The 19,109-nt window shown below is 45.9% G+C and overlaps 1 protein-coding gene across 4 annotated transcripts in view; it reads left to right on the forward strand.

The window, feature by feature from the left end:
• AGAP1 (ArfGAP with GTPase domain, ankyrin repeat and PH domain 1) overlaps positions 1-19,109 on the forward strand; it is a 942,320-nt gene that overhangs the window by 278,577 nt on the left and 644,634 nt on the right. For 3 of the 4 annotated variants that reach the window (XM_069225553.1, XM_069225550.1, XM_069225551.1), the window contains exon 1: positions 7,333-9,627. The exons of the other annotated variant lie outside the window; for it this stretch is intronic. In XM_069225553.1, the coding sequence (XP_069081654.1) occupies positions 8,148-9,627 (1,480 nt within the window). In that variant the 5' untranslated portion in view covers positions 7,333-8,147. Of the gene's footprint in view, positions 1-7,332; positions 9,628-19,109 lie in introns of those variants that run through there. 4 annotated transcript variants of the gene reach the window in all.

Here is a 19,109-nt window from a genome sequence, read left to right on the forward strand (position 1 = left end):
ACGGAGCTGAGGAAAAGCGCCTTTTGCAGCGTGCAGCAGTAAAGGTAGGTTTTCGGGATAAGCCGTACGTGGCGGGGCGAGGGCTGACGGTACTGAAGAGTATTACGGTATCTTATTCCGACTTTTAGAAATGTTGTCATATAATTGCAGTGGTGTAACCTACGGCTACGCGTACTGTGTGTGATTGACAGAGCTATAGAAGCCACACAAAGAACGAAAGGAATGCAAGAAGCGTTCCAATATTGCAACATAGCGCCTCAGAATAACCCTGACGAGGACCCGAAGCGTGATGTGTAGTTTGTAGGGGTGAGGCCTACAACTGTATCACTCACTGGGTGAGGGCAGGACGTGAGAATGTCCCCCCTCCCCGCAATCCATGGTGGGGGGGTGCGCCCTAGGTGGTGCATGCAAGAGTGAGAACGGACGGAGTGCCGTACAGGCGAGTGTATGGCGTGTACCCTTGTCAGCTGTTCTGTCTTTTACCCTCATCCTCCCACCCTCCCCTCACAGAAAGCGAGAGATGGTTCCATCGCCAGTGTATTCTTCATCACCAAATTGCATTGCGCAGCAAGCTGGAAAGCACGGACTGGAGTAGTGCTCGAGATCAGGGTGGCTTCAGCCCGGAGCGCTGTGCAAATGAGCAAGAGAACAATAGCAGGCGTTGCAGCTATGGGCCTGGTAACCCCAGTGTAAAGCTGCTCCGCTGTGCTCTATGGCTAAAGGGTTATTCGAGGGTCGTGGGCTAGGGGCGCATGTGTATGTAGCGAGCCATGATGCTAATTAGGATTGTCTAAAGTTTAGTTAGAGCTCTCAGCATTGGGCACCTTGGGTTATGACAATTGGAATCACCGAATCACTATGTCTTAGCCGAGCAAGCATTCTAGTTTCTTACCAGAGGTCTCTGTTACCATGCAACCAAATTCCTAAATTATCATTCACTCGGGGCGCGGGTGTCCTTCTTCGCTTTCCAGTCCTCCAACCGTAGCGTTTGCGCACTAGAGGCTGTGTATGCCCTCTTCTTTCAGGGTTTTCGCTCTTCCATCTGCCTAACACTGGGGGCACTGTATGTCCGCATATATTTTAGTACATTTCTCTTTTTTTATACACTGGAGTTGGCGAAATACACGTTCACAACGATTGCCTCTGCCTTTGTGTGGGTGGTGGATAGTGGTGTGGATTCAGTGCAAACAATCGCCTCTGGCCTGTCAGAGTGGGTGCAGTAGTTTGTAGTTTAAAGGTTTCCTCTAAGGGTTGGTCCCTGTGGTGGGTCTGCTTGAGACCCTGTGATAATTGTGTTTCGGGTTGTTCCTGTGGAGTGCTCTGCGTGAAGAGGTTCAGACTTGTGCTCTTCCGGCTATCCCTTGTCCTCTAATTTGTCTTTTGGATTTGGAGTCTCGGCAGAGAACTGCGCGGGCAAATAATATTGTGTTTTTTCAACGACCTGTGTTGGGTAGCTGTCAATGTGTATGCAGTGTGTGTGTTGGTGATCATGGACTTGTGTCTGGAGTAGAGCGACCAGATTTTGACAACCAAAAACCTGGACAGGCCAGGAATAAAAGTAGGACTAAAGCTTTAAAGTCTTACTTCTGTACATGGCCTGTCTCTGTTTTTGCATAGCCACATAAGTAAATAAGTGTGTGTGTGTGTGTGTGTATATATACATATATACACACATACATACAAAAAAGAAAAGAGAACTCTGGGAAGTTACCAAGTTTAGGTGAAGAGCAGCTCCAGTAAGGAGCACTCTGCAACGCTGTAGGTTTGCACACCTGCAAGAAGCACAGCTACTAGTGCACATTGATGTTAAATTGGTCAGTTAATATTTTTTCTGTATGTTTTTACGAAAACTTTAAATATGCCAAAAATGGTAAAACGGTGCCCAGAATGCCGTGCAATAGCTTTCAACAGTGGTGACAGAAAGGACTATTATTGTACATTGCCACCTGTCAGTGACAGTGCAACATAGTTTTAGCAATTATTAAACTTTTCCCAAACCCTAAGCTTGTAGGACTAACTGCAGTATCAGAGTTGAAACTGTCTGTGTTGCAGTGACTGGAATACACGGTGTTTCTCAAAGGAGGACTCCAGAGGCTTCATAACACCTAAGTAGCTTGGGTGAGCCTAGATTAATGAAATAATATAAAGTTTAAGGGCAATATGACTCTAAATTCATACATAAAGTAGTGCATAATATTTTCAGTTTGTAGTATTAAATAAACATTTAAACACCTTAACTTAAAGTACATTCAAAATGAAGAAGTGTGTGATGGACCGGAGTCTTTGGTCCTGATCATTTAAGATATATTGTCAAAAAATATCCTTTTAAGGCAGTACCATTTGTTGAATTTTGCTGACTGTTTATGGTATGGTAAATATTTATTGTTTTAGTTGATTAAAACCATAACAATTTTGCCAAGTTTCAATGTGAAAACATTCTAAGGAAAAGAAAGACATTTAAGATTGCAATATAAGGAAATTAGGTGTGGATTAAAAAATGTATGTTACAATTGGTTAATACCATAGCAGTGTTGCCAAGTTACATGGTTAAAAACATTAAGTGAGGGTTGAGGAGTTTGAAGGTTAAAATTTAATAAATCGTTAAAAAATGACTTGGTGATAGTGAGGGATGGAAGATATGCAGGCCAGGGATTCGGAGTATGGTTAGAGATAAGTTTATTACTGTCCCGGTCTTGAGAAGTATCATCGGTACTTACAGGCCTTTCGTGGTGTGCGAGTACTTGGCATGCTGGAGCTAAAAACCTGAGCATCGTTTTTTACATAGCGTATTTCAGGAACTTAATTAGCTTACAGTTTAACTGAGGGGACAGTATGCATAGCGTGTTTCAAAAACTTGACGGTCTTGCAGTTTAGCTGGGGGTCGACTGTTTATGGTTGCTGGTATGTGGCTGGGTTCAACAGATAACTTCTCACTACAAACAATCAGCTAATGCTAACTTTTGAGTATTCAGAAGCATTCACATTTGAGGCTGTCAAGAGTACATAATATCTTTAATATTGAAGTGCATGGAGACACCCCAATTTACTAAGGATAGAAAAAAGGTATCAAAGCCAAAATGCATCTCTAGAGGACTCGCTACTGAGCATCTCCAAAAAGTCTTAACTCCCCATCCGTTTGTTTTAGAAAATAAGCCAAAGGTTCAATCGAGACAAATCAAATTGGGTAAATGTTTAAATATCCCAGTTACCGTGGAGCACAGTTAAGATTGTATGCCTATTCAGCTGTACGATGGTCTCTTAGTTCTTCATGGCATCGTTGGCACCCCCATTCAAGAGGCAAGTCAACATCAGCACTTCTGCGCTGGGCCCATCGTTGTGAAGTCAGACTGCACACAGACTCATTGTTGAGGAAATGAGACGCTTGCATCTGTGGCCCAGAAAGCACCAAACCTTTCGTCTAGGTCACATACAGTTCTACCTTTTGCACTTGTTAGTTTGGAGCTCCAGCTCATAGTTACAGTTTGTGGCAGATGGGCCGTCAGTCCCCTACCAAAAGGTTTTAAGCAAGATTCAAAGATGTTCCAACAGCTACTTAGGGTGGCTACATCTGTGCCAGCTTTCTTCTTTCCCACATAGGCCAAATGTGTATTCGAAAGGCACCAGCCAGACATCCTGAGCATGGTTATTCTGCGTTTGGACTAAACAAGACTTTTGCTGCTTCCTCTATTGTGGCTGCCACTGCTACTGCTGTTGTGCAGGCTTCATTGTGCCCTTATCCCGGAGTTTTCTGGGTGCAGGATATGGTGATGTCCTGGAGATATCGAGGAAGACTGAAGAAAAGATGGATAAATACAGACCTGGTTGTTAGTGTGTATTGGCAGATTACCATTATTTTAACACACAGCCCTTGTCTAAAAGGGATTTTCAGACAGTATTCACATTATTGCGACACCTATAGGGTGAGGGTAAAAGGGTGTCAGTGTTAAATGATTTAAGTGGTTTTTTTACATGGTTTGGTGACAGATCTTTCCCCTGTGTTACTGCCACCAGTCTCTAATCATGGAGCAAATGTTGAGTGTGACTGCCTCTCCCACACTATGCAGAGAATTCTCTTGGGGTTCCTTTGGCCCAGCTATAGCCAGGGTTAGGGGTTGAGAGCACTAGTCAGCACTGTCAATTGGATTAGGACCTTACCTGTCCATGGCAAACATAAGATAATACAACTAAAAGACATCAGGAGGCAAGATGGGCATGCAACTGTGGACTTTATCACTATAATATGTTTCAGTTGTCTTTTCAGCAATGCCGCTAGAGTTTGCAGATATTTACAGACTATGGACGTGGCCTGGTTTCATACCCTCCTTGGAGCATCTTCATGTATCTGATGCTCAACCTGTTAAGTCGCCATTATCACAAATTTGAAAGTTTATGTTAATACATTGCATGGATAGAGAGTTTAGGTGTCCTGTACAGCACACTAGGGTCTTGTCATGTTGTAATGCCCTGATCTGGCTTTATTCCACTAGCTCTGCAAATATTGTGCGCCCTTGCCGCAGGACTAGGTATACCGTTTAGTAATTTATCTATGCATTTTTGCTAAACAGCTGTGTGGCATCACATTGGGATAATCATATTAGAGAGTTCTACCTGACACCATTGGCCGAATAAAAGCAGACGAATCTGCCCATGTTGCAGCAGGGCTGCTGTCACTTACTTTTTTTCTCATTACAGTCTGGTATTTTTTGTTTTAGGAGGTCTGCCTACTGAGTCCAGGCACAGAAGAGAGGAGGCATGCTCCATTCCTTGGCTACCTTCAGCTTTGCAAAGAGGGTTGGTTGAGGGGGGAAATGAAGCTCAATGTAAGGGCGCTTGGAGTGGCTTGAATAATGCTCAAGTGCTGTAGCCGCTACCTAGCGTGTGTCATACAGCCCTTGCCATATGCTGTCCCTCGCTCCATGGGATCCAGTAACCAGCCTTTAAAGGGTGAGGGTGGCTGCCCCCAGTCTTTACTGATCCTGGGATACATTCAACATTACTGCTCAGGAAGCGGTAGGACTCCTCTTCATGCATGCTCCCCCTGTGTTTACCTGGGTACACTAGCTGTATTAGATGGGAAGGCTGGTCCCTTCATGCTCCCAGCCCCATTGCTACCTGAACTGTGTAGCCACGGCTGTATAGTCTGCCCTAGGTCTGTCATTAAGCCTCTGTACCCCTGTATGGTAGTAAAGTCCAGTGAAATCAAAACCAAAATGTGCATCTGGCTGGGTTATATTATGTTAATTTTTCCAGCACCCTAATCACCCAAAAGAGTATGCAGGCGCTTGAAAGTTTGGGTCCAAACTGAAGTGACATAGTGGGCAAAGGAACAATGGGCTGGAATGCTACCACAGTGATTGCCAATGGTTAGACGTATGCAAGCATCCTCCTATCACCTTTTGTGTGTTTCATGTAATGTCCTAAGTGGCCAAGAGTATGCCCAGACATGGGTCCCTTGCTTACTATGTCATTGGAACCAAGCTACACCCAACTGAAGAGCTGCAATCAAGGCAAAGCTGGTCCTAGGTTGCTTGTGTTCCAGTTCAGGGAGAACCTGGCCCTATAGTTCGGGCTGGACTATTTCCATGAGGAGCAGGGTCAAGACTGATTTGCTTATGGCTGGGTGCAAACTGAAGTGGCATGGAGGGAAAAAGAACAATGGGTTGGAATGCTACCCCAAATTATTGCCAGGGTGTCGACTTATTGTATGTATCCTCCCATCACCTTTTATGTGTTTGACATAAAGTCCAGAGGGCTTGCTCTGAACAAAAAAACCTTTGTCATGGATGCACAACTCCAGCTGAAGCAATGCATCTGCTGTTCAATAACCTGGTACTAATGGCGGAGAAATTTGATTTTAGATCTTGTAGAGGACTGTGTGTTCTGTGGGATTTCCTACCTCTGACAGATAAAAACCAAGAGGACACAATATATCCATGGAGAGAAAAGGACTTGAAGATCCAACAGAACTGATCAGTGCCTGTCTGAATCAGTATGAAATAAGATTTTGCAGAGTTACAACTGGCAATTTATTCCAGGTCCTTTGCCCTATCTGCTGATCAGTGCCCCTTTGTAATCCAAGGAGTACCTAAGCCCCCAGTAGTTCATGTGGGGGTGAAAACCCCTTTTTCCCTGGCGCTAGAAAAAACGTTTGGGAATCCTTACAGCTCCCAAGATTGAAAGTGGCAGTAAAGTCTGGAGGCACACAGCTAAAACACTGTGCAGGGCTGTGAAAATCCAGAAATTTTATTTGTTTCTCTGAAGTAAATAAAATGGTTAAAGTATAAAACTCACTGGGAAAATTAAAAGAAGGACGAAGCAGCAGAAGCAACTTTGCAAGCCACTGAACATCACTTGCAGGATACCAGCTAAGGGTGAAAAACACACTGGCCTGTAATGACTAACTCCAGCTCGCAATCACTCGCCCTGTACTTGGAGGCAGGCCAACCTGGAGAGCAGAGAAAAACACACCTCATGTAGGGAAACCCCACTGGCTCATCCATTGAAGAAGTATGAAGCCACAAAGAGGACCCACACCAGGAGGTTTGCAGTGCAGATCGCAGACTATAAAAAAACTTTGGTAAGTGATCAAAAAAATGTGCAAAACTGAAGGACAGAAAAAGCTGCAAAATACCCGGTACCATGTGTTGTATAGCATTACAGTGTATTGCATTGCAAAGATGTATATAGTGCCTACTACCCCTTTGTGAGGCGCTGAAGCGCTTGCCTACATGCATAGCACCCTAGACCGTGTGGGGTGCCTGGTTGGAAGCATGTTGTCCTTGTTTTGATCCCTTTATGGGAGTGTTTTGGTGTCCTGGGTGAGGAGGACCGTAGGCAGCGCCTAATAGTGAGATGGATGAAGAAGAGTGAGAGATATGCGTGCAGTTTGCTTTTCAGTAAAGCTGGCAGGTGAGAGCTGCTCTGCGGGTCCCTTTGTGGTATTTCTTATGTTCACACTCCACTGAGCTGGTGAGTGTGCTAGACAACCGACTGCACCCGGGAGGTGCTTTACACTTAAGGACTTCGACGGTTGCCAAGGCATATAGACCCTTTAAGCCCTTCGCCTCTACAGTGAATTGGGTGTACCGCCACGCGTTACTATTGTGTTGCACTATGTGGTTGGTACACAGAGCATCATTCGCAGTGGTATCCGAGCAACGCCGCCGCCTCCACTTGCTCCAGTCCAGGATTTGCAGCGAGCTCCCTGTGATGTCTGATTGCACGGTGCTGTGCCACGGATGGCCTCGCCTCCATTCCGCCAGCCACTCCAGGCTTTGCCTCACTCTCCTGCCCCCTCCCCTCTCCCGTGCCGGAGGACTCTCTGCTCTGATCACTGATTGCTCGGGGAGAGGTGGATCCAGGCTGCCTGGAGCTCGGCTCTCCCGATCCGCAGCAGCCCTGGAGAGGAGCCTGGTGCCCCCGCGTCCGCCCCCGTGCCTGGCAGAGGGGACCGAGCCCACCGCAGCCCCGCGAGGGCTGCAGCCTGAAGGTATCTCCAGATGCGGAGAGCAGCGGCCGGCTGTCTCCCACGATGGACCCCCGGGACACCCCCGCCTGCGCTGCACTCCGGAGCCCCCAAGGCCACACGAACTGAGGCCCCCGTTCCCTCGCGCTTGCAGGAGCTCCTGGGTGGCAGCAGACCTGCAAAGACCCGGAGCAAGCGGGGTACAGGAGAGCCCCTTCTGCACGGAGCGCTCGTGCTCTGCTGTTCTACCCAGACCAGCTAAGAGGAGTGGGGGCTGCTCCCCTTCACCGCTGCTCTCTGCTCCCATTAACTGGCTACATCTTTGCTTCTTAGATATTGTCTGTACTGCATTTGTCCTTTCTCTGAATCTCCAAACGTCACTGGATGGAAGAGGCTTGCTGGATCCGAGGTCCTCTGCATGTGAGAGTCAGAACATCTGTCGATGTCCAGTTGATGGAAGAGGCTCGGAATTCCTGGGGTTCCTCTCTATGTCCAGGGGCCCTTCTCATAGGCGAACCTGGCGGTCGCAGGGGCCTCTGTGAGGGGATGTGGGTATTCCTTCGGCGCTGGATTATGAAAGGTTAGCTAAATTCAAATCACTTCGTACCCATGTACTCCTAAGCCACCATCCCTGTTTCTCCAAAGGAAGGCTATCTTGGTGCTCCCACCTATCTGCTGGAGAATGCACCTACTGGACAGCGAATCCTACCCCGACAGAATGATGGAGAGGGGGACCCCCCAGCGAAAGACAGTCTACCGTATTTCCGTGACGATGGTGAAGAAGGAGGTACTGGCAGATACCACCAGGCCGGACCTCTCTGGCAGCCACGTGTGCCCCACCGACGTCCGTACTGCTCTCCTCGAGGAGCAGGGTGACGATGAAGGGCTCGATGTCTTCCCTACTCAGACCGGTTTCAGGAACTTTAGGACGCGCAGCACTGGCCAGCTGGAACTGGGCCGGCTCAAGGTCTCCAGGAAAACGCAGCAGTTCCCTCTGGATCTTACCTTTCGGTTCAAGGAGCAGGGTGTCTGTCAGAAGCTAGAAGAGAAGTCCAGGTGGAGGGAGAGCTGTCCTGCTGCCCCCAGCAGCAACCGACCAGTCAGCATGGTGGCCTCTGTCAGTGTGGGCCTAGACACCAGGAGAAACGAAGAGGCATTTTGGGTCAACGAGGATGATGTATGCAGGGCTGAGGGCACGGATAGCAAAACTGCATGTGGCGATGTGGTTTCAGGTGACAGGAGTTTCACTTCAGTGGATGAGACACTCTGCGCTGCAAAAACACAAGCGATACTAGGAACCCGTGGAGATGGGCCTCGTGCATTCCAAGAAGATCTAGCAGGACTGGCCTCAGAGCCTCTGAAAGAAGAGGACTCTTCATCCCATGATGACTACCTAGACTCTTCTCAGGAAGCCCTCTTTGGGGCCACAGATTACAGTTTCAGGAAGAGGTCCACCTCAGCTCACATATGCCGGGAGTTTGGTAGGGATGAGGAGCTTAGGTTGACTTCTGACTCCACTTCTTGCTCAAGATCTCAGGTGGGGGCTCCAGAAGACTGGAAGAGCTATATTAGTCCAAGCCCCTGGCAAGCTGAAAAGGCACATCCCAGCCTTATCCGGAGAAGCTTCAGCTTCAGGCACTGGAATGGAGAGTTGAACCGGATCAGGGCATTGATGAGGGAGAAGCAGCACAGCAGCTCTAGCTGCTTGAGCCGACCAGGAGGCGGCCCAGGGGAGTTGAGGAGTCCTGGCAGTGACCCACCTCCTTGTGCTGCTGATCTGGGAAGCACTGAAAAACGCAACACCTTGGATGTGGGTGAAGTTTTGAACAAGGCAGACTCCCTGTCCGACTTGGAACGTTGGGAGCGGAGCAAAAGTAAGAACAGAACTTTGGACAACAGCGACCTTCACAAACTTTCAGAGAACCTGGAGAAGGGCAGGGAGGGGTACTTCCATGGGGGATCTACCCGCTCAAACACTCAGGAACACAAACTCCTAAGGTTTTTTAGTGGAATATTTACCCGTAAGGATGGTACCTCTTTTTCCGGGCCGGGATGCAGATCTCCAAGAAGCAGCTTCTCCAGATCAAAGGGATATATCGGCAGCCTAAAGAGAGGTGGCGTGGAGTCCAGCACCGAGAGCATCAATAGGATACCCCCTAGAGGTTTCTCACTTTACTTATTTGGGAGAGGGCGTGCTTAGCTTGTGGGAAGGAGAGGCCGTGCTTAGACTGTGGGAAGGAGAGGCCGGTCCAGCCCAGTTCACTGTTATTTACACTGACCATGCTTTGTTGTTAAATTTCGTGTGTTTATTAGACTACCTCTTCAATTTAGGCCCAACAGAGGCCATATTTTTGTATGTTGTGTTTCCTGCAGAACCATGATACTCTGTTGGCTCCAGTGGGTTTGGGTTTCCACCAACCCGCAAAAGTTCAGATAACCAGACTGTCCTGTTCTGTCTGGAAATTTGATAATTGTAGTGTTAAATCCCACGCTTCAGGGCTTTGCTTCTTGCTGGGCAATATGAACAATGAAAGCGAGGTGGCAGTTGTGCTCCCACTTCCCTTAGACACCACCACACAACATTTCCATGCCCTAGCAACCTCTGCATACCACTTTTTACACGCGACTGTCGTCATCACTCGCCTTCATTAGCAAGCCCCTCAGCACTATCTGATCGCTGCCACGGTGCCCCACACACCTCCGACCCACCCTTCGCTCCCACCAAGCATCACTCGCGCCTGTCCACTCTCACCACCCATCTGTGCTACTCTCTGATCTGTTACAACACACCCACACAGCCATCTTTTGGTTGTAAACATAATTAGTAGCCCCGCCTCCCACCCCCCCAAAAAAAAGAAATAATAAGCAAACGGAAACTTAATGATTCTGAAAATTTCCATAATGTTTCTTTTATGCAACTACCGAGAAACGCCAGATCTCCTTGGCATAGGCTCACCCCATCCATTGACCCCTCTTAGCAGCCCCTTCACTTCGATCTGGATCGTGCAGGGCTTTGGGGTACAAAGCAGAGCAGCTCTCTTTAAAGGCTGCGTGGGGGAGGGGCTCTCGGGGTCCTGCATTGATTATTGGTGTCCTTCTACAAACGGGCCGCTCGCCTTTGCTTACAGATGCTGCTGTTTTACTGTAAGGATGTGGTACTGGAAGAGCAGATGGTTTCGTTCTCTTCCGCCGAAGGCTTTATGCTGTGGTGCCGCCAGCCTTTTGTGATTGAGACGGGGATTGGCTGGTGACTGCGGTCGTGTCGCTGTGCGGGGGTTGTGTTCCTGGGTGCCCTGAACTCGCGCCTCGGGCGCGCGAGGTGCTGTGACGGTGGTAGGGCCGGTGCTGGGGCTGGAAGCACCGCTTTTGTTTGGCTGGATGTTCTGCTGACAGCAACAAAGCACCCCTTCATAGAGTGACCGCAGCGCATTGAAGACCCCATTGTTTACTGGTGATTTGTTGTCAATCATTAAGTAATCAATGTTTATAGCACCTGAGCGTTGGAGGGTTTGAATTAGTGTTTAATTATGGGCGACACCACTGAGTGCTTAGATTACAGACAAAAAGTACAAAACAATTCATCAAGTCCGAGTCATTTGTAAACAGCCATTTACTTTGCCTCAACGTTAGTAATGCTCTGCCCCTGGCCAGGGTGAACAGCAGGCTGGAAACGTGTGGGAAACTGAAACTTTTTTGCAGATAGTATCGAGAGAAGGTGCACAGTGGCTTTTGCACACTGCTCCTACTTTTTCTGGAATCGTTTTTATTCAGAATAAAATGCATAAGAAGAGTACATCCATTCCAGCTAAATTTGAAAACTATACACATCCATAATGCCTCGTATGGGGTAGTAAACACTACATAAATGCAATAAATACCTCACCTTACTAATTGGCATAACATTAACATATAATACATAGTTGGCAATATTGTGTATCAGGTAGTCTGTTTAACCCCAAGAACATATGAATAACGTTGTGTTTATATCCAAAGGGGTTTACATTTTGTGAAGACGTATAAGAAAAATCAAGGGGGTTGATTCAGATGTGGGAAATGTATAATGGTTGTCTTACACCTTAGATTAAACTAATGCCTGTGGCAGTTTCCTCTGGGTGTTTTGATCGTACAGCTCTAGATAGGACCTCCAGATGTCTGTGAACCGCCTCATCCTCTGTGATCATGTAGCATTCACATGGGTGTTAAGCAGTGATGTGGTGGAGGTGTCGTGATGGTATCCATACTTCCCAGGAAGCCTGGAGCAGGCTGCGGTGGGCGACACATCTGTGGGACAGAATATATTGGGTCTTCTCCGACAAGGAGGATGTCTCATCTTATGGAGAACATTCACACGGCAGAATGCCCCAGCCCTCCAGGTACTCACACCAGAGCACACATTGGAGGGGGTTAGTCCTCCTCGCTCTAGTTTCTTGGTGGCTGTTCTTTTTTGTAGAACTCTAGTGGTGATATGCCTCATCTCTCCTATTACACAGCAGATGTTTTGTACCTCTGCGTATGTAGGAGATCTCCTCTCTTCACTTAGGAGGGGATGCGTTACATGGGGTATGTCCCATCTCTATTATAAAATATATACATAATAGGATGATTCTCCTCTCCTCGTAGCAAGGAATGTCAAATCTCTTCTGTTGAACATTTTCCTGGGTGATGCCTCACTTCTCCATGTGCATGGGGAGTGCGCCCTCCCTCCACTCACCAGAGGATAGCATGTCGCTCCTGTGAAGTACTCACACATTAAGAAGGTCTCTATAGAGTTTCAGTTACCTGTTGCTTAAACAAATATCTCAATGATGCAGTTTTTTCCCATTCAACTTGCCCACTGAAATTATCGATTTTAATATCCCCAGGGAATATATTGTAATGAAAAATCCATCAGACTGTTCTCGTTACATATAGCTTCTTCTAGACCCTTTCCCTGGGCATTTCAAGAAAATTCGATCATGTTTTCGCTATAGAGAGAGGTATTTGTCAAAAGGCTGGAAGTGTCTTTTTGACAGGTGCTATGTCAGTTTGCATTATGTCCCTCGTCTGTGTATGATGTGAAACAGAAGATTACCACGTGCCAATGTTTTAACTGGCTTTTTGCCTAAATAATAAAAAAACTGAAGATTTGAAGCACAATGAGGGCTTTCCTCAACAATACACACTTTTGTGTTTCCAAATTCGTAGCTTCAGCTCCCTGCCAAGAGTCTGTGCTACTGTGTGTGTGTGTGTGTGTCTCTGTGTGTGTCAGCCGGGATTCCTAACTTTTCTGTAGCGTATGACTGATTGCAGGGACATCATCTTCACCATTTGCAGAGATTGGGTGTGCTCACGTTCTTTGACACAGCTTTGCAGTGATATGGCCCAGTACACTTTGGATCCTATTTTGCAGCTTTATGTGAGGGTGGACAGACCTTGCTGAGCCAGTCATTTTTGCACGGAGGCAAACGTGTTAGATACTGCCTGTTTTGCAAAATATTTCAGACCTACAGAACGTGCTGTTTGTAAATTAAGTAAAACTGGCAAACACTTGCTGTGGTGTAGGAAGCTTCTCTGTGCGGTGTAGTTGAATTTCTTAGGTCATTGTGTCTACCTCCATGCTGTGGTGCAGGACTATTCACTGCTCTGCTTTAGGAGGGACACCCTCAAGCTCAAATATGTAAATTACACGAGCAACAGTGGTATTTAACACAACATTTAAATCACTTGTTTGATGTACTCGTGGATCTCCTGCCACCTGTGTTGAGTGCATGTGTAGAGCAGTGTGGTGTAAAGCAAATATGTTAAAGACATTGATGGTCTTCTCTTAGACACCAAAATACATAAGTTGTGTGTGTGCTGTGCAAGGCCACTAGGTGCATACCAACACTGAATACAAAGCAATATTTGTTTCAGATGTGCCGAAAGGGCTCGCTCTTATATGACTAGTTTATCTACCGTGTTCTCTGATTCCATATTGCCCCTTGAACAAACTTTAACAATGGGTTGTTGCTCAATTGATTCAGTGTTTTCCAGATCGTGGTGTTGTACTGCGCCAGTTGCAACCTTAGAAGTGTCATTGTATGTTCTCCCTAGTGGATGAATTAGTTTGCTAGGCCTGCAGTGGGTAAACTGTGATCCATACTTCTCTCGACTCTCAAGTGGTAGCTGTGAATGAGCATTTAGGGTTAACTCATAAGAAAGGGTTCCAAGGTTAGTATCACACAACAGTATATCAAAGTAGATCTAGCTCTCATTCAGCTGCATTGCTATTATGAATATTGTTGTCACTGCACACCGATGTAGAATAGTTAGCATATTGATCATCAGAAAAAACTGAATTCTCTAGTTATGTTTGGAAAGGTGTCACTCCTACAGGCTTTACGCAAAAGCTGTAACTGCTGCAATGTAAGGGACGATATGTTGCCAACAGGTGGCCTAGCTTCACAAAGCCACAGAAGTACTTTACTCCAAAGTTTGTTTTTATGAATTTCTCAGCTTTACGCTGATGTAGACGATTGGGCCAGTGTTCATTTCAGTGCAGCAAAAGTAAGTAAAAAGTTACTGGTGTGTGCACCCTGAAATGTAAAATCCTTACACATATAATAATGGGGCAGATAGAACTACTCATAACATTACAGTAAATAGATGAGATTGCTGAAAGGCTTCTTTTATGTTACTGGTGCCTTATGGCATCTGACAAACAAATCTTATTTTGTTCCCAAATCATTGTGGTTATGATTCTCTCCTGTCCTGGGGGTGTCCAGGGCTGTCTCAAATTTGAGTCCGGTTTGGGACACCAAAATACAAAGCATTGAGTGTTTCTTGGAATCCACCCCTTGCATTAATCGTTATGGTGCTGTGGCTTAGTCTATGGCTGGTGATGCCTCATGGCACCTCACTGCTAGGATTAAGGGCACTAGCCAAGAAAAATGGGCCAATGTCTCATCGCCTCTCGCTTGCAGAAAGATTTACAAATTATCTTGAGGTCCTTATGCTTTTGATGGTTAGTATTATGGGGCATGATAAAGTTATATCTTCCTTCTAGATATTCATGGTCCAAATATTCCTCTAATCTCTGTTGCCTCCATCTTAAAGCAGATTGCAAGAACACATTTGAACTTTAGTGTGTAATCAGCAGTGTTGACAAATGCAAGATCTGGTGGAAGACTACTGTTTGCTGGCCCGAGCAAAGGTCAAATGGTGTATGTGTGCACCCTAGGACTGTAAAGTATGGTTTCTAAGAGTATTTTATCCTGGGTGAGATACTCTCTTACCATGGACATTGATTACAGTAAGTAGGGGAAGGCGTCATCAGGCACTCGGAGGGTAAATTGTTGTTTGTCACAGTACTTTGTTTCCAGCTTCACTAGTACCAGCTGCAAACTGGTACTCGACAGTGGGCTCTACATGGAAAGGCTCATTGGTAAAATGCCTCCCTTACCATGCAAGTGTTTGGATCTGTGCTCTGCTTCCTAACACATGTACTTGTCTCTTTGTAATGCTGCAATAATGGCACAGAGTACACAGGTCTGAACCGGTTGGATGTACCCCTATGTATGTCAGTGAGTAGATATGTGGGTCAGCTGGTGCAAATTAATTGTGACTCTTCAGACATGGCTTGAAATTTGTGCCTTGTGATAAAAGATGATCTAGCTGAAGAACAAAGGATAAAAAAAGAACATTGACAAAAATGTGCTAGAGCCCGGCGGTACGGAATTGCAGAGCTCACAAGAAGTGGATTTCAGTCCATGTGATCGTCAGAAAAAAAGAACCGGAGAGTTCTCTTCTGCAGTGGAAGTGGGGGCAGGACTCTGTACACATTATGATGTCTGCTTGCCGTTTGTCTAGTAAGGCCCAGGACTGAGCAGTTTTGAGAAACAGTTTTCACTTTCCACCAGTAAGTGTGAGGATGCCCACAGATTGGCAGTATGATTGATCCAGGGCATGAGAGTATCTGCTCCGTGTCATTGCAGAAAATTTGATAGCAGTTTGGGCACTTTATGCCCCCGTAAAGGATGATTTCATATATTGTAATTGGTGACTTGTCACACAGTCGGATCTCTTCCTGCCAGAAAGGTGCAGGGAATTTCAACTGTTGTCACGGAAACAAGGATTCGGCTATCGTTTTACATTTCTTATTAGCTTTTGCAATTATTTTCATCGTTTCTATATTTTTATTGGGGCACTTTATTATTACTAGTATTACTATTACATATCACGTTTCATGCTAAATTTCCTCATTTACAAATACTCGGTTTTGAGGAGTAAACATAGAAGTGAACCTCTGTTAAATTCTAATGAATATGAACAAATTTGATGCATTCTGGTGATATTATAATCCATGGTGTTATTTGGTTGACAGGAAGGGCAGATGTAAAATGGCCAGCTTCTTTTGGGATAGGAGAGGTGTGAGCTCTGCATGTATGTGGAATTTCCTGGTTCACATGGTGGAGATGGGTTCCTGATGCTTCGTTGTAATTGGTAAACCTGCACTAAGGAAACCATAGAAAGTTAGTGGCCAAGAGGTATGTGAGAAACCCCTATTATAAATGTCTTTTGTTCCCTTGCACTAGGTTTCCCATTAGGTGTCCTGCTCACTTTTTCTCTCTTGAAGCAAACCACTGGGACTTTGCAGTCAATCATCAATTGGATGTGAAAACACCTGGCAGTGCCAGGCCAGAGGGCTACACTTAAGCTGTTGAACACAGCTTTGTCTGTTTCTTATTTTGTAGGTTTCCTGGTTTTACCTTTCTCCAGGTGCTGTTCAGAGGTCGAGCGCGCAAGCACTCTGTCCTATTTTAATCTATTTGTGGGCTTCTAACCACACCCATGGCACGCCCATCACTGTCACTCGTTCATGGGCTTGCTTTTCAAAATACCCTTAGCAACATTGGTAAATGCTTTGTTTTTTCCCTCCTTGGTCAGTTTTGTGGCCGCCTTGGTTATCGACCCTGTTATAGGAATATTTACATGTTTGCTGATATGTTTGACTTGAAGCAAACTTATTTTTCCTTTTGTGTCTCTCCTTCGCGTTCATGCTCATGGCGGCCGTGGGGCTTTGAATTGGCTTGCCTATGTCAACTGTTTTCCTTTTCATTTTCAATTTATGTGGCAAGAAAAGTCCAATTAGGAATTTACAACGCTAATAGCGCTAACTTGAGCAAGCGCGAGGCCCATTGCATTGAAAATGCTTGTTTTGTAACTGAAAGATGTCTGTTGACCCTCTACCTGCACACACCCAAGTTAAAATCCTAATTAAGACCTTGTTGTGTTCCTGAATATGAGCTAAAAGGCAAAGAACAAATCAATCTCATACCTGCCGGATATCCACCTTATATACTCTAATGTTCCACAAATTTGGTTAGCTTGTTGACGTCACCCTTTCCCCCCTTTCCACTGTACTGCTGCTGGGACTGCTGTACTTGCTTGATGTCTGGCTGTGCTGGGGTCACACCTCTTTCTTGACGAAACAAATTTGCTTAGGTGAGTGACCACGAAAATGCTAACTTCTCTCAGTGCCCAGAGCCTTTGAAATTGAAACAAATCTTCAGTCTAGTTGGTGCTGGCACGGTGTCCATCTGCACAAAATTGCGTAAGTACTGTACCCCTTCAGTCAGTTATTTGAAAACAAGTCACAATAAGGATAATCTGGGTACCAGGCTCAGTGTGGGTCTGTGCAAACGTAGGGACTTGATTTTTGACTGTAGACGGCAGCAGGTGCTTGTGAGCAGTCGGGGCAGCTTTCCTGCCTGGTCAGAATGCTCTTTCTGCACAGAGGTTTGGTATTAACGTGTTCTGGGGGTCTCTCTTCAGTACTAGAAGCTTCTCTTCTCTGAGCCCCCTTGCTGTGTGGCTGGGCTGGTGTTTGGTGGGAGCCCCTAGACCTCACAGTGTGCGTGGTTCCGAAGCAGCAGGGTACTTTCTAGGTTTGTCCATCATCCTGTCTGGGAATGGCGACCACAGGCAGCCAGTGCACTATATAGTGACTGTGCCTATTCTGAGTATGACGACCCTGGAAGTTCGTACTGAGAAATCGACCACTCCTCCCTCCCTGAGTATATTTGGGGACCAAACCCTATCTGTACTATCCCTGAGCGGCACCATGGTTTCCCAGCCACAATTGTCTGGTACTTAAAAGGCAGAGGAAGTAGCTCAGGCACAGGCCCTATCAGCACCCACAAACTACACATCTTGGGTCAGTTACTTGCAAGAATTCACATTTGTATGTATTTGTTCTTCCTCACATTATCGGTCTATGGATTATGTGAACCCACGCCCTACTGTTCTTCGTCTGACCCACAAGGGTGAATATAGTGTTCTAGAAATTGACACCTGGTGTGTGTGAGCAGGAATTCTCCAGTAGCTCATGAGTACTGGTATTGCATCTCCATTTAACTTCATCGCTAAAGGGCTTCCACTTGGAGTGTGAGAGCCCATGAAGGATGTCTTCAGATACTCAAGTAACAATGCACCTTCCAGCGCTTAGGACTGATGGAGAGATGTAAGATTCTGCTGAATCAGTGCAGTGACTGCATTGTATGAAGTGGTATTGGCCAAATCTTTTGGTGTTCTGTTTTTTTTGGCACTATCACCTCTGTATGTTTTACACCTCTCTGGCACAAGCTTGGATTCTTTTTTGGAAACGCCATCAAGTCAAATTAACCATGTGCTTGTATCTGTCAATCCACTCTCACATCTACGTCTTAACAAGACATGGAGGTTTGCTGATCCAGTACTCACACAAACCGTACCAGTGGGAAGGCATTCATGTGACAAAGAGATGTTTCTCAGTTACTATGAAGGCGCTTGAAGAGCTGTCCATTAAAACACTAGTTCTCCTGCCAGAGAATGATGACAGTGCTCCATGGGTACAGACCTTATCTCCACTATCAAACCTTCAGTTCTTTAGGAGCAAGTCACCAACAAGCAGGTCCTGGGTTTGTGGAAAAAGTCTTACTTATTCTGCTTTCTCAGAAGTCCTCCCCAAATACCTCTATGGAAAACCCTCTTGCTGAGTCTATTGGTGTTGTTGATCTTCCTGAAGTGCAAATCTTAATCTTCTGGCATGTAAAACATGGCCATATACTCTGAACTACACTGGGAAATTGTACTAATACATCACTCTATTCGAACAAGCTAATGTCATTGGCTTTATGGCAATTCAAGATCACTCTTGGTCAAGATTTAATTGGCATTGCTCATTCTTGTCTGCATGTGTCCAGGACTGAGAGATGTTTTTGTTTCACGATAAAGCAGGGTTAGAACAAAAATTGTAATGTTCAGAGACTTCATTTACATCACTGACAGAATTATAAACATAGTTTATTTCTGTGTGCAAGCAAACGTGGCTTAAGTCCTCCAAGTTTAAGAAGGTGGCTCAGCATAAAGCTACTGACTTGATTTACAGTGGTAGGTTGATGGTTTGGTGGTTTGGTGCTGGTCGGTGGAGTAATCCCAAAATGAACACAGTCAACTTCATATAACCAAATTGTATTCACCTGGTACTGGACAGATCTCATTTCCTTACAGCTAGGAAAAACTTTCTTAGTATTGACCTGAGCCATGGTCCTGAAAATGCTTGCCCATGCAACCTTTGACTGAACCTCATTTCCTAAGATAACCCTATTGAAGGTAGAGACTAGGCCCACTTCTCAGCCCTTACCTT

The sequence above is a fragment of the Pleurodeles waltl genome, chromosome 3_1 (genome assembly GCF_031143425.1).
Source record: "Pleurodeles waltl isolate 20211129_DDA chromosome 3_1, aPleWal1.hap1.20221129, whole genome shotgun sequence".
Classification (NCBI taxonomy): Eukaryota; Metazoa; Chordata; class Amphibia; order Caudata; family Salamandridae; genus Pleurodeles; species Pleurodeles waltl.